Consider the following 21,538-nt stretch of genomic DNA (forward strand, 5'->3'; position numbering starts at 1 on the left):
GCTGAGATCACATTGACAGCGCTGCAGGGGAAAAAAACTGCATGAGCCGCTGAGCTCATTGATTGCCTGCAGCGCTGTCAGCAATTACAGACACTGGGAGCAGTAGCGGAGACACAGTGATGGACCTGAGGAGGGTGAGTTAAGGTCATTTATTTTATTTTGTTAACAAACTGCATCTTGGGTACAAGAGTATCCCAAACCGGAACACCCCTTTAAGGTTATCTCCATGTCATTATAGTGCTGTTTCTCTACACTGTTGTGGTTGTTAATTCTGCCTGTTGCCTTTATGCTTCAGATTACTGACCTGAAGAATGCCAGACAGCTTGCATCCGAAATCACCACAAAGGGAGCCCTGCTGTATGACATCTTGGGCAAAGAAGCAGACCTGAGAGTAAGTAAAAGGATCGATAAAGGGGTGGTCTGAGATGGAAATGGGCGCAGATGACCATACACTGCACACAGACATGAGGGACTCCAGCTCTCCTGTCTCTGTGTAGTTCGTGTTCAGAAACAGTAGCCACATGAGGGGACATTATACAGTGTAGCTGTGAATCCAGCACCCACGAAAGATAAAACACTCACTAGAAAGCTGCAGTACGATCAGTCTTTCTCATTCAGTTCCTTCATCTCCCTTTCCCCTCTCCGTAGACCTCAATAGGCAGCTGACTTCTGATCCCTCAGTGAGCTGCCGGTTTATCTTGTTTAGACCGAGTCAGATTTTAGCAGTTTTTCATAGAGGAGAAGTGGCTCATGAGTGTAGAAAGTAGCAAAATTTGTTGATGATATATCATAAAGTTTTTTATATTCATTCGTGCTATTGTAAGGCCATTTAAAGCGTCTGTCTTGTCCTGTAAGGTGGTGACTCATCACTGGGATACTGGGATATGCCACCACCATCAGATTAGCCATAGTTTGATCCCTGGGACCCCGCACGATCCTGTTAATGAGGGTCTGCAGATCTTCATTTCCTTGCACTGCGGTTCTCCCGGCCGTCCACTGTGCTGAGCACTGCAGCGCAGCTCCACTCGAGTCCACAGCTGGGTGGCCCTTCAGTTTTTGCATCCTTACAAGTTGCGGAAACTTCTTATACTTGCCTCCAGCTTCTTTTTATATGCGGTATTTGTACTTCTTTTTTTTTTTTTTTTTTAATTCCCTTTATTCTGAATTCTAATTTTATTTTTTGTGTCAAGGTGAAGGGTTAAACACAATTATTATTTTTTTTTTACTTTTATTGCGCCTCCTGAGGTTACAGAGGAGTAACGTGGTGGTCACCGGTGACACAATGTGTATAATTAGGAATCTGGGACTGGAATAGAAGCGAAGTGGCATCCAGGGCTCATCGTCCGCCATGACGCCACCGCGAGCCCATTACTCACCGCAGCTAATGAGCTGCAGCTCGGCATGATGGATCACCGAGCTCACAGTCCCCGGCATTGCCCCCTCACCCCCATTCTTTAAGCTTCAGGAGATTTAAATAGCCGCTGCCTAGAGGTAACTAGTCCTGGAGAACGTCAGAGGAAGCGGCCCCTGGAGATTTCACCCGCAGGGGCCACAGGGTAGATGCAGTGATGTGGCTGACCTGAGATTTCAGAATCCTAATATAGCAGTATAGCAGAGCCGACGTTGCAGGAGAAGCGATGAGGATCTGACATAGCAGAATAGCTGAGATGATTCAGCGACAGAGCTGAGATTGTCAGAGACTCCAAAGCAAAACTGGCACAGCAGTATAGCAGAGCTGACTAAGCAGTATAGCAGAGCCGACTTGCAGGAGAAGCAATGAGGATCTGACATAGCAGAATAGCTGAGATGATTCAGGGGCAGAGCTGAGATTGTGAGAGACTCCAAAGCAAAACAGGCACGGTGGTATAGCAGAGCTGACTCAGGGGTAGAGCTTGGTTTGTCAGAGAGTTTAATGCAGAGCTGTTAAAAGGAACAGTAATGATGTGAGTGCCAACAACCTGAATACTCAGGCGCCTACCTATAAGAATCAATGCACCAGTTTCAAAATAATAAGGACCGGTCTCACCCGATTCTGGGGGACGACTGCTGCATCCCCTCCTTGTGATCGATAGTGGACTCCATTCCCTTGTTACCTCCCTTTTCTCTCGCGTTTCGTCACCTCTCATCAGGGGAGCACATTGGGATGTACGCGACCATTGATGGATGTATCAGTCGCCCCCCAGAATCGGGTGAGACCGTTCCTTATTATTTTGAAACTGTCGCATTGGTTCTTATAGGTTATGAAAAGTGAGTCTAAACTATAGACAGAAATATGTATATGATCAGTTATTAACCAGCTACTGTCCAGAAGCCTCCTCTCTGTTGACATTTTGCCATATCACAATTGTCTTTTTACATGTGCCGATTAGCAGGTGCGCAGTGATACCGTCTCTTTATTCTCGCGCCTATGTGAACTGTACACACAACTTTGCCCATATTTATCTTATTGATTGGAGTATATTGATATAGTTAGACAGTCGGAGTAGCACAGGTACCCGAATACGTCAGTAAGGACGGAGGGTCCTAAGGTTTCCCAGGTGGCTATATTGGACCTAGTGTACAGCACCGCTGAGCGCTTTGTGGCCCCTCAAGTTCAGGGTAACAACAAGTTACCGTATGTGAAGCTGTACCTTCCAATAAAGCCGATCACCCCCATTAATTTCTATGAGGTTATAGAACCTCTATAGACGCCATCTTTAACTGCTTAAAAGGATATTATCACCCTTAATAAGGCATGGGCCAAATTGGTGAGACTGACAGGACCCCCACTGATTCTTTAACTTTACGACAATTTGGCCTCTTTGCTCTTGGGACCAGTGAGTGTTAAGGCCCCGTCACACGTAGCGATTTACCAACGATCACGACCAGCGATACAACCTGGCCGTGATCGTTGGTAAGTCGCTGTGTGGTCGCTGGGGAGCTGTCACACAGACCGCTCTCTCCAGCGACCAACGATCAGGGGAACGACTTTGGCATCATTGAAACTGTCTTCAACGATGCCGAAGTCCCCCTGCAGCACCCGGGTAACCAGGGTAAACATCGGGTTACTAAGCGCAGGGCCGAGCTTAGTAACCCGATGTTTACCCTGGTTACCAAAAAAAACAAACAGTACATACTCACCATCTGATGTCCGTCAGGTCCCTTGCCGTCCGCTTCCTGCTCTGACTGAGTGCCGCCGTACAGTGAGAGCGCAGCACAGCAGTGACGTCACTGCTGTGCTGTGCTCTCACTGTACGGCAGCAGTCAGTCAGAGCAGGAAGCGGACGGCAAGGGACCTGACGGGCATCAGATGGTGAGTATGTACTGTTTGTTTTTTTTTGGTAACCAGGGTAAACATCGGGTTACTAAGCGCGGCCCTGCGCTTAGAACCCGATGTTTACCCTGGTTACCAGTGAAGACATCGCTGGATCGGTGTCACACACACCGATTCAGCGATGTCAGCGGGACCTCAACGACCAAAAAACGGTCCAGGCCATTCCGACACGACCAGCGATCTCACAGCAGGGGCCTGATCGCTGGTACGTGTCACACATAGCGAGATCGCTACTGAGGTCGCTGTTGCGTCACAAAACTTGTGACTCAGCAGCGATCTCGCTAGCGATCTCGCTATGTGAGACGGGGCCTTTATAAGGGGGGAGAAAAGTAAACTCATCAGTCAATTTAGTGGTCCTTCAAATCACCTGGTAGATACATTACTTGTATTTTGATGCTCAATATTCATAATTCTGATTTCAGAGCTGACATCTTCTACCAACAGAATAGTGAGTGCAGCTCTGGGCTATAATACCGGATGTAACTCAGGATCAGTAATGTAATGTATGTACACAGTGACTGCACCAGCAGAATAGTGAGTGCTGCTCTGGGGTATAATACAGGATATAACTCAGGATCAGTAATGTAATGTATGTACACAGTGACTGCACCAGCAGAATAGTGAGTGCTGCTCTGGGGTATAATACAGGATGTAACTCAGGATCAGTAATGTAATGTATGTACACAGTGACTGCTCCCGGAGAATAGTGAGTTCAGCTCTGGAGTATAATACAGGATGTAACTTGGGATCAGTAATGTAATGTATGTACACAGTGACTGATCCAGTAGAATAGTGAGTGCAGATCTGGAGTATAATACAGGATGTAACTTGGGATCAGCAATGTAATGTATGTACACAGTGACTGCACCAGCAGAATAGTGAGTGCAGCTCTGGAGTATAATACAGGAGGTAACTCAGGATCAGTAATGTAATGTATGTACACAGTGACTGCACCAGCAGAATAGTGAGTGCAGCTCTGGAGTATAATACAGGATGTAACTCAGGATCAGTAATGTAATGTATGTACACAGTGACTGCACCAGCAGAATAGTGGGTGCTGCTCTGGGGTATAATACAGGATGTAACTCCGGATCAGTAATGTAATGTATGTACACAGTGACTGCACCAGCAGAATAGTGAGTGCTGCTCTGGGGTATAATACAGGATGTAACTCAGGATCAGTAATGTAATGTATGTACACAGTGACTGCTCCCGGAGAATAGTGAGTTCAGCTCTGGAGTATAATACAGGATGTAACTTGGGATCAGTAATGTAATGTATGTACACAGTGACTGCACCAGCAGAATAGTGAGTGCAGCTCTGGAGTATGATACAGGAGGTAACTCAGGATGAGTAATGTAATGTATGTACACAGTGACTGATCCAGCAGAATAGTGAGTGCAGATCTGGAGTATAATACAGGATGTAACTTGGGATCAGCAATGTAATGTATGTACACAGTGACTGCACCAGCAGAATAGTGAGTGCAGCTCTGGAGTATAATACAGGAGGTAACTCAGGATCAGTAATGTAATGTATGTACACAGTGACTGCACCAGCAGAATAGTGAGTGCAGCTCTGGAGTATAATACAGGATGTAACTCAGGATCAGTAATGTAATGTATGTACACAGTGACTGCACCAGCAGAATAGTGGGTGCTGCTCTGGGGTATAATACAGGATGTAACTCAGGATCAGTAATGTAATGTATGTACACAGTGACTGCACCAGCAGAATAGTGAGCGTAGCTCTGGAGTATAATACAGGGTGTAACTCTGGATCAGTAATGTAATGTATGTTCACAGTGACTGCACCAGCAGAATAGTGAGTGCAGCTCTGGAGTATAATACAGGAGGTAACTCAGGATCAGTAATGTAATGTATGTACACAGTGACGGCACCAGCAGAATAGTGAGTACTGCTCTGGGGTATAATACAGGATGTAATTCAGGATCAGTAATGTAATGTATGTACACAGTGACTGCACCAGCAGAATAGTGAGTGCAGCTCTGGGGTATAATACAGGATGTAACTCAGGATCAGTAATCTAATGTATGTACACAGTGACTACACCAGCAGAATAGTGAGTGCAGCTCTGGGGTATAATACAGGATGTAACTCAGGAGCAGTAATGTATGTATGTACACAGTGACCACACCAGCGAATAGTGAGCGCTGCTCTAGGGTATAATACAGGATGTAACTCAGGATCAGTAATGTAATGTATGTACACAGTGACTGCACCAGCAGAATAGTGAGCGCAGCTCTGGAGTATAATACAGGGTGTAACTCTGGATCAGTAATGTCATGTATGTACACAGTGACTGCACCAGCAGAATAGTGAGTGCAGCTCTGGGATATAATACATGATGTAACTCAGGATCAGTAATGTAATGTATGTACACAGTGACTGCACCAGCAGAATAGTGAGTGCAGCTCTGGAGTATAATACAGGATGTAACTCAGGATCAGTAATGTAATGTATGTACACAGTGACTGCACCAGCAGAATAGTGAGTGCAGCTCTGGAGTATAATACAGGATGTAAATCAGGATCAGTAATGTAATGTATGTACACAGTGACTGCACCAGCAGAATAGGGAGTGCAGCTCTGGAGAATAATACAGGATGTAACTCAGGATCAGTAATGTAATGTATGTACACAGTGACTGCACCAGCAGAATAGTGAGTGCTGCTCTGGAGTATAATTGTAAAACTAGTAATGGTAGTTCTGTTCTCTATGCTGGTGATATATAAGCTACCGACAGCCGCTTACATTCGCTTGTTCTTGTTCTCGCCTAGTCGCCAGTTTGCTATTAGATCACGGGCATAAACCAGACGGCAGAGAGGAGCCACAATGAGCTGATGGTGAACACACGCACCCCGAGGCTGGCACGGCCAGCTCTCCATCTGCCGGTCTCTTTGCAGTGCGTCTGCGCCCGTCTGTTTGTAAGAAACTAATATAATTCTATTTATTCCTACAAGTCCCAGGCTGCGCGGTGAGATTAATGGGCTGCAGCTCGTCCAGTACGCTGTGGGTGTATTTAGTTTACTCTTGTTTTATTCTTGCTCGTTTCATCCCAGTGCTTTAATTTGTAGGTTTTTGTCACATATGGGAATAAGCGCTATTTTTCCATGCAGCATGGGATGCTACACCTATATTTCTTCAGAATGAGACTTGCCACTAGGGGGAGCACTGCTAGACTGATTTTATAGACCTGAATGCTATAGTAGCATTAGTGTGCTCCCCCTAGTGGCAGCACTGTCCCGCGATACGTGCAGATGTAGGAATGGTCTATACGTTGGGTTAACGGTTAGGCACAGACAGAGATTTAGGTGCTTAGATCTCTGGATCATAGGGGTTCTCTCGCGATCAGGCAGGAATTAATAATACAGATTCTGCATAATGGTGGCAAATAGAAATCTTGAAAATCAATATAAAAAAAAAAAATGTTATGCTGGAACCAAAATATCTGTTTAAAGGGGATCGCCACCTTGAACAATAACTACTTGTAAGAAGGGTTCCTTGTCAATCAGCTGATCATAAAGTGTCCCCCTTCTGCAAACCCCGATCCATCATCTGTAATCTACCAGAAAAACCTGTGAGAGACTGTTTTGTTTTCCTGCAGCTCCCCCGCAGGGGAAATAGAGTATTACACCGTGCCCATTCATATCATAGGTGTAATGCAGGACAGGGCAGGTCCTCCAGAGCTCCCCACTTTGACTAAGAAACCAAGATCCTAAGCAGAAGAACCCCATTATTAATTTGGGATTTTCTAATAGGGTGTATATGTATTATTGACGGCACAGCAGGAGGCGTAGAGCAGGTCATCCGCGGAGCGCTCTAGGTATCGATACGCGGTTTGTTGTCTCGCAGATGTCAGCTCGCAGTCTTCTCTCGCTCACGTCGCCTATTTCTTAATTCTCATCATGTTGCACGTCGGAAAGCAGCGGCGGTGAGTGACGCCCCTCGCTGCGGCCGAGCAATTAATTCTTTCTGCTGTGCCTTTTTTTTTTTTTTGCATTGTCTCAGGCGACCTGCTTGTGAGTAAAGTGTTCGCTGCTTTTTGCCAAATTGCATGTTGCTTGCTGACAGCGACACGGCGCCTTTTGTACGCCGCACAAAGCATTTACATAATTGATTTTTGAGCTGGGGGGATTGTGACCCTCCTCGGAGTCTTTTTAATAACATTCCTTGTCATTTCGCAGGATTTGAGAGCGGCCGCTATCGCCCGTCCTCTGGAAATTAATGAGACGGAGAAGGTGCTGAGGATGGCCACCAGAGAAGTTTTGGTAAGTGCGTGGCAATACCTTCACCCACCCACCCGAGCTTTCTAAAGGGGTCTTCCCAATGCCAATATTTATAACATAACTTTTTTTAATGTTTTTTTCTTCCCCATAAACTATATCCATTATTAAATAATGAATCTGGGGGGATCCAGTGGGTGAGACCCCAAGGTCCTGTGTGATCGAACCAGAAGTGCACATGTGCGACCACCACTCCTATGGTCAGTGAACTGTCCGGTGGTCGCACATGCTCAGTACTGCTCCACTCCAGCCGGGCACTTCAAGGCCCCCTTTTAGGGGATTAATGGGGTCCCAGCGATCAGAACGTTGACACTTACTCTTTGGATATGTGATAAACTTGCTAAGCTGGGATATCCTCTAACTTTATTCTCTAAGTTTGGTAAGTCCCGAGATATTGGGCACCATAGAAAACCCCAAAATGATAACATTAGCGGGACCTTGGGTGACACATTCCTCCCCCTCCTGTCTTCCCGTTGTTTCAGATATTGTTCAGGAGACCTAGAAAATTCGCTCAGTGCCGGGTGACACTCCCGGATATTGCCGACGCTCCCCGCCGGAGCCGGTTTTCTCCATTCTGCTCCTCGTACATTCATACAATGTTCACCAGAGGAGCCATCGCGGCGTTCAGTCAGTCGGCCTCCACTTTTCTGCAGGGTGGGAGTAAAATGTAATTCAGGTCCTCCGCTAGCTCGGTGCTCGAGAATGATGTGGTGCGCGCTTCTAATCAATATTTTATGGGGCTGTCAGTGCGCTGCCAGGACGATGCCATGTTGTGCGCCTGTGAACTGGCAGAAATCCTCCCACTCGGAGGAGACGTGCGGGGGACTCAGAGGGTCGGTTTGATCATTTGGTGCCTTCATATATATATATTTTTTTTAATAATATTTGGGAGAAAAACATCGTTGGGTGATAAAGGGACGCTGCGGGCAAATCTGATCGCTGTGTTTCGCCTATAGCGGATGCAGATAATGAGGCAGGTATTTAATGGGGTGGTCTTATCTTCTTTCTTTTGGAGCTCACTGCTACTCGTCCTCTTGATTTTCCACTCGTTAGGGGTGTTTCTTGTTGATTGACAGTTCAGAGCAGCAGCATTGCTGCACCTCTGTTGCGCTTTCTCAAGCAGAGGCAGCTTTACCTCTGCAGCACTGGAGGAGTACAGTAGGACTGTAGCTGGCCAGGATCGGGATTTATCAGCATGCGCTGTCCATCCGTCCCTCGCCCCACGGTGTACAACATCTGGCCCCATTGCCCTCGGTGTATAACATCCGGCGCCTCCCCCGGTATATAACCTGCAGCCCCCTTTCCCCCGGTGTATAACATCCGGCGCCTCCCCCCCGGTATATAACCTGCAGCCCCTTTTCCCCCGGTGTATAACATCCGGCCCCTTGCCCCCCGGTATATAACCTGCAGCCCCTTTTCCCCCTGTGTATAACATCCGGCCCCTCGCCCCCCGGTATATAACTTGCAGCCCCTTTTCCCCCGGTTTATAACATCTGGCCCCTCTCCCCCTCGGTATATAACTTGCAGCCCCTTTTCCCCCAGTGTATAACATCCGGCCCCTCTCCCCTCAGTATATAACCTGCAGCCCCTTTTCCCCCGGTGTATGACATCCGGCTCCTCTCCCCTCGGTATATAACTTGCAGCGCCTTTTCCCCCGGTGTATAACATCCGGCCCCTCGCCCCCCGGTATATAACCTGCAGCCCCTTTTACCCATGTGTATAACATCCGGCCCCTCGCCCCCCGGTATATAACTTGCAGCCCCTTTTCCCCCGGTGTATAACATCTGGCCCCTCGCCCCCCGGTATATAACCTGCAGCCCCTTTTTCCCTCTGTGTATAACATCTGGCCCCTCTCCACTCGGTATATAACCTGCAGCCCCTTTTCCCCCGGTGTATAACATCCGGCTCCTCTCCCCTCGGTATATAACTTGCAGTCCCTTTTCCCCCGGTGTATAACATCCGGCCCCTCGACCCCCGGTATATAACCTGCAGCCCCTTTTACCCCTGTGTATAACATCCGGCACCTCCCCCCCGGTATATAACCTGCAGCCCCTTTTCCCCTGGTGTATAACATCCGGCCCCTCTCCCCTTGGTATATAACCTGCAGCCCCTTTTCTCCCGGTGTATAACATCCGGCCCCTCTCCCCTTGGTATATAACCTGCAGCCCCTTTTACCCATGTGTATAACATCTGGCCCCTCGTCCCCCGGTATATAACTTGCAGCCCCTTTTTCCCCGGTGTATAACATCCGGCCCCTCGCCCCCCCGGTATATAACCTGCAGCCCCTTTTACCCATGTGTATAACATCCGGCCCCTCATCCCCCGGTATATAACTTGCAGCCCCTTTTCCCCCGGTGTATAACATCTGGCCCCTCATCCCCCGGTATATAACTTGCAGCCCCTTTTCCCCCGGTGTATAACATCTGGCCCCTCGCCCCCCGGTATATAACCTGCAGCCCCTTTTTCCCTTTGTGTATAACATCTGGCCCCTCTCCACCCGGTATATAACTTGCAGTCCCTTTTCCCACGGTGTATAACATCCGGCTCCTCTCCCCTCGGTATATAACTTGCAGTCCCTTTTCCCCCGGTGTATAACATCCGGCCCCTCGACCCCCGGTATATAACCTGCAGCCCCTTTTACCCCTGTGTATAACATCCGGCCCCTCGACCCCCGGTATATAACCTGCAGCCCCTTTTACCCCTGTGTATAACATCCGGCGCCTCCCCCCCGGTATATAACCTGCAGCCCCTTTTCCCCTGGTGTATAACATCCGGCCCCTCTCCCCTTGGTATATAACCTGCAGCCCCTTTTTCCCCGGTGTATAACATCCGGCCCCTCGCCCCCCGGTATATAACCTGCAGCCCCTTTTACCCATGTGTATAACATCCGGCCCCTCGTCCCCCGGTATATAACTTGCAGCCCCTTTTCCCCCGGTGTATAACATCCGGCCCCTCGCCCCCCGGTATATAACCTGCAGCCCCTTTTTCCCCCTGTGTATAACATCCGGCCCCTCGCCCCCCGGTATATAACCTGCAGCCCCTTTTTCCCCGGTGTATAACATCTGGCCCCTCGCCCCCCGGTATATAACCTGCAGCCCCTTTTACCCATGTGTATAACATCCGGCCCCTCGTCCCCCGGTATATAACTTGCAGCCCCTTTTCCCCCGGTGTATAACATCCGGCCCCTCGCCCCCCGGTATATAACCTGCAGCCCCTTTTTCCCCCTGTGTATAACATCCGGCCCCTCTCCCCCCGGTATATAACTTGCAGTCCCTTTTCCCCCGGTGTATAACATCTGGCCCCTCGTCCCCCGGTATATAACTTGCAGCCCCTTTTCCCCCGGTGTATAACATCCGTCCCCTCGCCCCCCGGTATATAACCTTCAGCCCCTTTTCCCCCGGTGTATAACATCCGGCCCCTCGCCCCCCGGTATATAACTTGCAGTCCCTTTTCCCCCGGTGTATAACATCTGGCCCCTCGTCCCCCGGTATATAACCTGCAGCCCCTTTTCCCCCTGTGTATAACATCCGGCCCCTCGCCCCCCGGTATATAACTTGCAGCCCCTTTTCCCCCGGTTTATAACATCCGGCCCCTCTCCCCTCGGTATATAACTTGCAGCCCCTTTTCCCCCGGTGTATAACATCCGGCCCCTCTCCCCCTCAGTATATAACTTGCAGCCCCTTTTCCCCCGGTGTATAACATCCGGCCCCTCTCCCCCTCGGTATATAACTTGCAGCCCCTTTTCCCCCGGTGTATAACATCCGGCCCCTCTCCCCCTCGGTATATAACTTGCAGCCCCTTTTCCCCCGGTGTATAACATCCGGCCCCTCTCCCCTCGGTATATAACTTGCAGCCCCTTTTCTCCCGGTGTATAACATCCGGCCCCTCTCCCCCTCGGTATATAACTTGCAGCCCCTTTTCCCCCGGTTTATAACATCCGGCCCCTCTCCCCTCGGTATATAACCTGCAGCCCCTTTTCTCCCGGTGTATAACATCCGGCCCCTCTCCCCCTCGGTATATAACTTGCAGCCCCTTTTCCCCCGGTGTATAACATCCGGCCCCTCTCCCCTCGGTATATAACTTGCAGCCCCTTTTCTCCCGGTGTATAGCATCCGGCCCCTCTCCCCCTCGGTATATAACTTGCAGCCCCTTTTCCCCCGGTGTATAACATCCGGCCCCTCTCCCCCCGGTATATAACTTGCAGTCCCTTTTCCCCCGGTGTATAACATCCGGCCCCTCGCCCCCCGGTATATAACTTGCAGCCCCTTTTCCCCCGGTGTATAACATCCGTCCCCTCGCCCCCCGGTATATAACCTTCAGCCCCTTTTCCCCCGGTGTATAACATCCGGCCCCTCGCCCCCCGGTATATAACTTGCAGTCCCTTTTCCCCCGGTGTATAACATCTGGCCCCTCGTCCCCCGGTATATAACCTGCAGCCCCTTTTCCCCCTGTGTATAACATCCGGCCCCTCGCCCCCCGGTATATAACTTGCAGCCCCTTTTCCCCCGGTTTATAACATCCGGCCCCTCTCCCCTCGGTATATAACTTGCAGCCCCTTTTCCCCCGGTGTATAACATCCGGCCCCTCTCCCCCTCGGTATATAACTTGCAGCCCCTTTTCCCCCGGTGTATAACATCCGGCCCCTCTCCCCCTCGGTATATAACTTGCAGCCCCTTTTCCCCCGGTGTATAACATCCGGCCCCTCTCCCCTCGGTATATAACTTGCAGCCCCTTTTCTCCCGGTGTATAACATCCGGCCCCTCTCCCCCTCGGTATATAACTTGCAGCCCCTTTTCCCCCGGTTTATAACATCCGGCCCCTCTCCCCTCGGTATATAACCTGCAGCCCCTTTTTTCCCGGTGTATAACATCCGGCCCCTCTCCCCCTCGGTATATAACTTGCAGCCCCTTTTCCCCCGGTGTATAACATCCGGCCCCTCTCCCCTCGGTATATAACTTGCAGCCCCTTTTCTCCCGGTGTATAGCATCCGGCCCCTCTCCCCCTCGGTATATAACTTGCAGCCCCTTTTCCCCCGGTGTATAACATCCGGCCCCTCTCCCCTCGGTATATAACTTGCAGCCCCTTTTCTCCCGGTGTATAGCATCCGGCTCCTCTCCCCTCGGTATATAACTTGCAGCGCCTTTTCCCCCGGTGTATAACATCCGGCCCCTCGCCCCCCGGTATATAACCTGCAGCCCCTTTTACCCATGTGTATAACATCCGGCCCCTCGCCCCCCGGTATATAACTTGCAGTCCCTTTTCCCCCGGTGTATAACATCTGGCCCCTCGTCCCCCGGTATATAACTTGCAGCCCCTTTTCCCCCGGTGTATAACATCCGGCCCCTCGCCCCCCGGTATATAACCTGCAGCCCCTTTTCCCCCGGTGTATAACATCCGGCACCTCGCCCCCCGGTATATAACCTGCAGCCCCTTTTCTCCCGGTGTGTAACATCCGGCCTCTCTCCCCCTCGGTATATAACCTGCAGCCACTTTCCCCCCCCTGTGTATAACATCCGGCCTCTCTCCCCTTGGTATATAACCTGCAGCCACTTTCCCCCCCGGTGTATAACATCCGGCCCCTCATCCCCCCCCCCCCCCCCCCCCGGTATATAACCTGTAGCCCCTTTTCCCCCGGTATATAACATCCGGCCCCCCGGTATATAGCCTGCAGCACCTCTGCATATAACCTCCGTCCCCCCGCCATGCCGTCTGTCTTTACTACCATGTGACGGATCGGCCAGTGGTGCAGAACTCACAGGTACCAGGCGGTCCTGTAACAGGAGCCATTGAGGTAACAAGTCCGTCCGTGACATTTCTTCCTCCTAAATCTTCCACCATCACCTGTGTGTGATATTATTGAGAAGTGGAAGGAACCACAGCAACTCAGCCACGAAGTGGAGACCCCATAATGTTACAGGGCGGCGGGCCGAGTGCTGAGGAGGAGCAAAGAGCAGAAAAGTCACCAACGATCTGCTGACCCCATAACTGCAGAGTCCAGACTTCCACTGCTATTAACATCAGCACAAACACTGCTCCCCCACCAGAAGCTTCATGGCCGAGCAGCTGCATGTAGCCGTACATCACCAAGCACAATGCCGAGCGTCGGATGGAGTGGTGTAAAGCTGCCACCACTGGACTCTGGAGGAGACGTGTTCTGTGCAGTGACGGATCGCACTTCTCTATCTGCATCTGATGGAGGAGTCTGGGTTTGGTGATTCCAGGAGGACGTTACCCCCTGACTGCATTGTGCCCGCTGTACAGATGGTGGAGGAGGATAATGCTATGGACTGTTATCAGGGGGCGGCCTCGGCCCCTTTGTTCCAGTGAAGGGAAATCTTAATACTTCAGCACAAGACATTGTGGACAATTGTAGGAACAGTTTGGTGAAGACCCCTTTCTGTTCCCCATGACTGTGCCCAGTGCACAAGGTGCATAAATACACAGAGGGGGAGTATAATGTGGCCTCCTGACCCCAACCAGCACCTGTGGGATGAGGTATATCCGGGATTGTGAGCGCGGCCTCTCCCCATCATCAGTATCTGACCGCACTAATGCTCTTCTGGATGAAGGCACAACAATGTATTCATATATAATCTATACCTAGTGCTTGAATTCCAGCCTTACAACATAAACTTGTCTCAGCTCTCGGGTGACGCCGTCCTCTCCAGTGTAATCGCCTTGTTGTGCATTATAGGAATTCTGAAGATGTATGCAGCCCCCCTGCAGAACGCGCGTCCCCTCCTCTGCCTGTAGCTCCTTCTTTTCTTCTGTCTTGTGAAGCCACATCCTGCTCTACAAGTTCCTCTGCTTATAAATAGCGGCTGAACCGTCCTGGAGGAGTCGGATGAGAGGCGATTATTCGTCTGAGGATTTCTCAGTTGTAATAATCATGTGTGGATGAAGGATCTTCTCTTCCTACTTGTCCTGGATCAGAGTCTGATCATCCAGGGGGATTACAGATGGATACGTATACATTCGAGCCGGTCACATGCCTGCATCAAGGTGACCGTAAAATGGGCTCGTCATCTTCATATTTATGCACTTGGATGGCAGAATATGGAACATCCCCTCTAAATCCTGTGATCTGTGTTGATGGAGCGGTCCCTGATATGTGCTGGGCTATGAAAACATTATATGGTGGATGTGATTAGTAAGGAGGATAAAGGCCGTAAATCAGAAGTCTCCTCACCTTTTGTGTTTGCTGTGAAGTCTCCATGCACACACGACCATCCGCGTCCTGTCCTTAGGATTTTGCTATGTAATCTGAGATGAGCATATTGTAGAGGCAGAGACCCTGATTCCAGCTGTGCATCGCTTACAGGGCTGCTTGCTGCTGTTTTGATAGAATCCCTGTTTTCTGTGCTGCAATTGTAGAGGCGCTATGAAGGCGGAGCTGTGTATAACCCCGCCCACTGTCCGCGAGCTGCCAATCAGTGGTGGGGGCGGGGTTACACCTTGGTTACACCTAGTCCTGCAGTGATCTCCTGCTGATAAAACACTGATTGTATTGAAACTGCAGCAAGCTGCTGAGGAAGATAGCGTGCCGCTATCGAAACGCGGTTGTAGAGTGCAATATATTTTTAATAAAGGTTTGTGCCTTTTAATTTTAACTATTTTACCCTTTTTGCCTCAGCGCTCCTAAAGACCGCGTCATCCTTTGTTTTCCCATTCCCTCTATTTCAGGAGCAGTGTCAGAAGATGAAGGATTTTCAGACCAATGGCTCATCGGACGAGGTGACCCTGGAGTCCAAAATAGAAAAGCGCAAAAAGGAGCTGGAGAGGAATCGAGCGAGACTCCAGACCCTGCAGAGCGTCAGGTTAGCGCCTTTTCCTGCACCATTCGTGACCCTTGACGGGCCATTTTAGGCTAATAACGGGCATCTTCTGCGTCTGGACAGACCCGCCTTTATGGATGAGTATGAGAAGTTGGAGGAAGAGCTACAAAAGCAGTATGAGATCTACATGAACAAGTACCGGAACCTCTGCTTCCTGGAGCAGCAGCTGGAGGACCACCATCGGGTGGAGCAGGAGCGCTTTGAGGTGAGGACACCATGCGCTTGGACGTTTAGGAGAACCGCAATAATGTTAGACTGGAGCTAGTATTTTCTAACCTAGGCGTGTAAATAAGTTGTTCTCGTAGCCACCACTAGAGGGAGCCATAGGAGCACACTGCATAAACCGTATGCAGTACGTTCCTCGGCTCCCTCTAGTGGTGGCTGCAGGTGCACAATTTTATCATTTCATTCTGCAGGGGATTCTCATGAGTTCATGTTTTGAGCTTGGAATGAGTATATACCCCATCATATTCCTAGATCCCATCCTCTATTATTATTCCTGGCGCCATCTCGCAATAATACAGATACAATTCCTGTAGGTGTCATCCGCTCGGCTCCCACCGGCCATCTCCCAACCTGTCACTGACTATGAGCCTGTGATATGTTATTCTGCTGAATACATTTCTGTAGCCCAGGAGCTCATCCCCCCCCAACTCCGGGGGCACACGCTCTCCGCATGAGGCTGTCCATCAGGCCCTGATCTATCCAGTCACCAGCTTCATTGATGCGATGACTGTCATATCTGAGCCCGGGATAACTAGTCCTGTACTGTCTGGTCCCTCCGATCCCTGTACCTACGTCCTACTATGGCGTATTGACATTGCAAAGGGTGGTCCGCCATTCAGAACCCCCCCAGAGCAGAATCCAAAGAGTGACCTTACCTCTGGCGGACTCTGCACAAGATCTTATGACAAGGTCTCTTATTTCTCTGAATCGGGGAATGCGTCTTTTTTTTTTTTAACCTTAAACAGAACAGCGCCACATCTGTCCTTGGGTTGCTTCTGGTACTGCAGCTGAGTACCAAACACAAGCTGTGCACAGGGATGCCCTGTTTTTAGAGGAAAACAGCTATGTTTTTTAACCCCCTTTAATGTCCTTTGTAATTTTATTTAATATACAGTGGGGCAAAAAAGTATTTAGTCATTCAGCAATAGTGCAAGTTCCACCACTTAAAAAGATGAGAGGCGTCTGTAATTTACATCATAGGTAGACCTCAACTATGGGAGACAAACTGAGAAAAAAAAATCCAGAAAATCACATTGTCTGTTTTTTTATCATTTTATTTGCATATTCTGGTGGAAAATAAGTATTTGGTCAGAAACAAAATTTCATCTCAATACTTTGTAATACATCCTTTGTTGGCAATGACAGAGGTCAAACGTTTTCTGTAAGTCTTCACAAGGTTGCCACACACTGTTGTTGGTATGTTGGCCCATTCCTCCATGCAGATCTCCTCTAGAGCAGTGATGTTTTTGGCTTTTCGCTTGGCAACATGGACTTTCAACTCCCTCCAAAGGTTTTCTATAGGGTTGAGATCTGGAGACTGGCTAGGCCACTCCAGGACCTTGAAATGCTTCTTACGAAGCCACTCCTTCGTTGCCCTGGCGGTGTGCTTTGGATCATTGTCATGTTGAAAGACCCAGCCACGTTTCATCTTCAATGCCCTTGCTGATGGAAGGAGGTTTGCACTCAAAATCTCACGATACATGGCCCCATTCATTCTTTCATGTACCCGGATCAGTCGTCCTGGCCCCTTTGCAGAGAAACAGCCCCAAAGCATGATGTTTCCACCACCATGCTTTACAGTAGGTATGGTGTTTGATGGATGCAACTCAGTATTCTTTTTTCTCCAAACACGACAAGTTGTGTTTCTACCAAACAGTTCCAGTTTGGTTTCATCAGACCATAGGACATTCTCCCAAAACTCCTCTGGATCATCCAAATGCTCTCTAGCAAACTTCAGACGGGCCCGGACATGTACTGGCTTAAGCAGTGGGACACGTCTGGCACTGCAGGATCTGAGTCCATGGTGGCGTAGTGTGTTACTTATGGTAGGCCTTGTTACATTGGTCCCAGCTCTCTGCAGTTCATTCACTAGGTCCCCCCGCGTGGTTCTGGGATTTTTGCTCACCGTTCTTGTGATCATTCTGACCCCACGGGGTGGGATTTTGCGTGGAGCCCCAGATCGAGGGAGATTATCAGTGGTCTTGAATGTCTTCCATTTTCTAATTATTGCTCCCACTGTTGATTTCTTCACTCCAAGCTGGTTGGCTATTGCAGATTCAGCCTTCCCAGCCTGGTGCAGGGCTACAATTTTGTTTCTGGTGTCCTTTGACAGCTCTTTGGTCTTCACCATAGTGGAGTTTGGAGTCAGACTGTTTGAGGGTGTGCACAGGTGTCTTTTTATACTGATAACAAGTTTAAACAGGTGCCATTACTACAGGTAATGAGTGGAGGAAAGAGGAGACTCTTAAAGAAGAAGTTACAGGTCTGTGAGAGCCAGAAATCTTGATTGTTTGTTTCTGACCAAATACTTATTTTCCACTATAATATGCAAATAAAATGATAAAAAAACAGACAATGTGATTTTCAGGATTTTTGTTTCTCAGTTTGTCTCCCATAGTTGAGGTCTACCTATGATGTAAATTACAGACGCCTCTCATCTTTTTAAGTGGTGGAACTTGCACTATTGCTGACTGACTAAATACTTTTTTGCCCCACTGTATTTTATATTGTCAGAGATACATTTTTCACAGTTGGAGCTCCGAACATTCATTTCACACGGTTGCATGAGAAAATTCTGACAGCCTGCAGGCACCACTAGGGGGAGCAATAGGGACCCCGCACAGTGCAGTAGAGACCCTGCACTGCACATATCATACACCAGTAAGGACCCTGCCCCGAGCAGTGGGATCTCCGCACAGGGCATGGAGCGGTAAGAACCCCTTCACATAGCAATGGGAACCCCCAATATATATATTTTTTTTTCATCTTTTACATTTTAAAAAATCCAAAAAGGAAAATGGACAGATGCAAAAGTTAGAGCACCTTTGGAGATTTGTGTGCTGAGTTAACTTTGACCAAGGTTTCACACCTTAATTCGCCTGTTAGGGTTATGGCTCGTTCACTATCATCATTGGGAAAGGCCAGGTGGTGCAAATTTCTCAGCTTTATAAAAACCCAGCCTCCTCTAACCTTGTGGGTTCTTCTAAGCAGCTGCCCAGCACTGTAAAAATAAAAATGGTGGAGGCCCACAAAGCAGGAGAAGGCTATTAGAAGTTAGCAAAGCGTGTTCAAGTTGCCCTTTACTCAGTTTGAAATGTAATTAAGAAATGTCAATTACCAGCAACAGTGGAGATCAATATTGGGTCTGGAAGACCAAGCAAACTGTCAGTGAGAGCTGAGAGGAAAATCAGAACCGCCGCTTGACTGCAAAAGACCTTCAGAAAGATTTAGCAGACTCTGGAGTTATGGGACATTGTTCTACTGTTCAGAGACACCTGCACAAATATGGCCGTCATGGGAGAGCCATCAGAAGAAAACCTCTCCTGCGACCTCACCATAAAATTCTGCCATAGATATATGTAAAAGAACATCTAAACAAGCCTGATGCATTTTGGAAACAAGTCCTGTGGACCGATGAGGTTAAAATGTTACAATGGCCCTCACAGTCCCCTGATCTGAACATTATTGAAAATCTGTGGCTAGAGGTCCAAATAGCAGAGGATGCAAGACGACCCAAGAATCTCACAGAACTGGAGGAATTTTCCAAGGAAAAATGGATGAAAATCCCTCAAACAAGAATTGAAAGACTCTTGGCTAGTTACGAAAAACTGTGATACTTGCAAAAGGGCGTGCTACTAGATACTAACCAGGCAGGGGGCCCAGATTTTTGCATCAACCCATTTTCTTTTTGTAATTGTTAAAAATATAAAAGGTGAAGAAAAAAAACATATATATACGGTATATAGATCATTTCATCTTCATCTTGCTTAAATGTTCACACTAACAGTAATTTTGACCAGGGGTGCACAGACTTATACATGCCACTGAAGCTACAGGCCAAAACTAAAAGTTCTCCAGGTGAGAGATACGGGGTCTGCGGACCCCCCAGAATGTGTAAGACTGTGTCGGAGATAACTGATGCGATTTGTTCTCAGGAGGCAGAAAACACTCTGAGGCTGATGCATAGCAAACTGAGAGAGGAGGAGAACAGACTGCAGAAGTCCGCAGGTAGGACGGACCCCCAAACATCCAATTACAGCTGCCTACCTCTGCTACCCGTCATCATATACCACCTTCGCTACCTGTACTCAATCCACATAGCAGCCATCACACAATACCTCCCCTACCTGTACTCAATCCACATAGCAGCCATCACCCACTACCTCCTCTACCTGTACGCCATCCACATAGCAGCCATCACATACTACCTCCGCTACCTGTACTCCATCCACATAGCAGCCATCACATACTACCTCCTCTACCTGTACTCCATCCACATAGCAGCCATCACACACTACCTCCGCTACCTGCACTCCATCCACATAGCAGCCATCCCCCACTACCTCCTCTACCTGTACTCCATCCACATAGCAGCCATCCCCCACTACCTCCTCTACCTGTACGCCATCCACATAGCAGCCATCACATACTACCTCCCCTACCTGTACTCCATCCACATAGCAGCCATCATATACCACCTCCGCTACCTGTACTCCATCCACATAGCAGCCATCACACACTACCTCCGCTACCTGTACTCCATCCACATAGCAGTCATCACACACTACCTCCGCTACCTGTACTCCATCCACATAGCAGCCATCACACACTACCTCCGCTACCTGTACTCCATCCACATAGCAGTCATCACACACTACCTCCGCTACCTGTACTCCATCCACATAGCAGTCATCACACACTACCTCCGCTACCTGTACTCCATCCACATAGCAGCCATCATATACTACCTCCTCTACCTGTACTCCATCCACATAGCAGCCATCACACACTACCTCCGCTACCTGTACTCCATCCACATAGCAGTCATCACCCACTACCTCCTCTACCTGTACTCCATCCACATAGCAGCCATCACACAATACCTCCCCTACCTGTACTCCATCCACATAGCAGTCATCACCCACTACCTCCTCTACCTGTACTCCATCCACATAGCAGCCATCACATACTACCTCCGCTACCTGTACTCCATCCACATAGCAGCCATCACATACTACCTCCGCTACCTGTACTCCATCCACATAGCAGCCATCACATACTACCTCCTCTACCTGTACTCCATCCACATAGCAGCCATCACACACTACCTCCGCTACCTGTACTCCATCCACATAGCAGTCATCACCCACTACCTCCTCTACCTGTACTCCATCCACATAGCAGCCATCACACAATACCTCCCCTACCTGTACTCATCCACATAGCAGTCATCACCCACTACCTCCTCTACCTGTACTCCATCCACATAGCAGCCATCACATACTACCTCCGCTACCTGTACTCCATCCACATAGCAGCCATCACATACTACCTCCGCTACCTGTACTCCATCCACATAGCAGCCATCACACAATACCTCCCCTACCTGTACTCCATCCACATAGCAGTCATCACCCACTACCTCCTCTACCTGTACTCCATCCACATAGCAGCCATCACACACTACCTCCGCTACCTGTACTCCATCCACATAGCAGCCATCACACACTACCTCCTCTACCTGTACTCCATCCACATAGCAGCCATCATATACTACCTCCTCTACCTGTACTCCATCCACATAGCAGCCATCACACACTACCTCCGCTACCTGTACTCCATCCACATAGCAGTCATCACCCACTACCTCCTCTACCTGTACTCCATCCACATAGCAGCCATCACACAATACCTCCCCTACCTGTACTCCATCCACATAGCAGTCATCACCCACTACCTCCTCTACCTGTACTCCATCCACATAGCAGCCATCACATACTACCTCCGCTACCTGTACTCCATCCACATAGCAGCCATCACATACCACCTCCGCTACCTGTACTCCATCCACATAGCAGCC

At 49.1% G+C, this 21,538-nt stretch overlaps 1 protein-coding gene across 4 annotated transcripts in view; it reads left to right on the forward strand.

The window, feature by feature from the left end:
• CLUAP1 (clusterin associated protein 1) overlaps positions 1–21,538 on the forward strand; it is a 51,296-nt gene that overhangs the window by 24,457 nt on the left and 5,301 nt on the right. For 2 of the 4 annotated variants that reach the window (XM_077274591.1, XM_077274592.1), the window contains exons 5-9: positions 296–391; positions 7,520–7,603; positions 15,302–15,435; positions 15,517–15,658; positions 19,614–19,686. In XM_077274591.1, coding sequence (XP_077130706.1) covers positions 296–391; positions 7,520–7,603; positions 15,302–15,435; positions 15,517–15,658; positions 19,614–19,686 — 529 coding nt within the window. Of the gene's footprint in view, positions 1–295; positions 392–6,112; positions 6,260–7,519; positions 7,604–15,301; positions 15,436–15,516; positions 15,659–19,613; positions 19,687–21,538 lie in introns of those variants that run through there. The other 2 variants (XM_077274593.1, XM_077274594.1) reach the window with 1 other exon arrangement.

This window comes from Ranitomeya variabilis, chromosome 7 (genome assembly GCF_051348905.1).
Source record: "Ranitomeya variabilis isolate aRanVar5 chromosome 7, aRanVar5.hap1, whole genome shotgun sequence".
In the NCBI taxonomy this organism is placed as follows: domain Eukaryota; kingdom Metazoa; phylum Chordata; class Amphibia; order Anura; family Dendrobatidae; genus Ranitomeya; species Ranitomeya variabilis.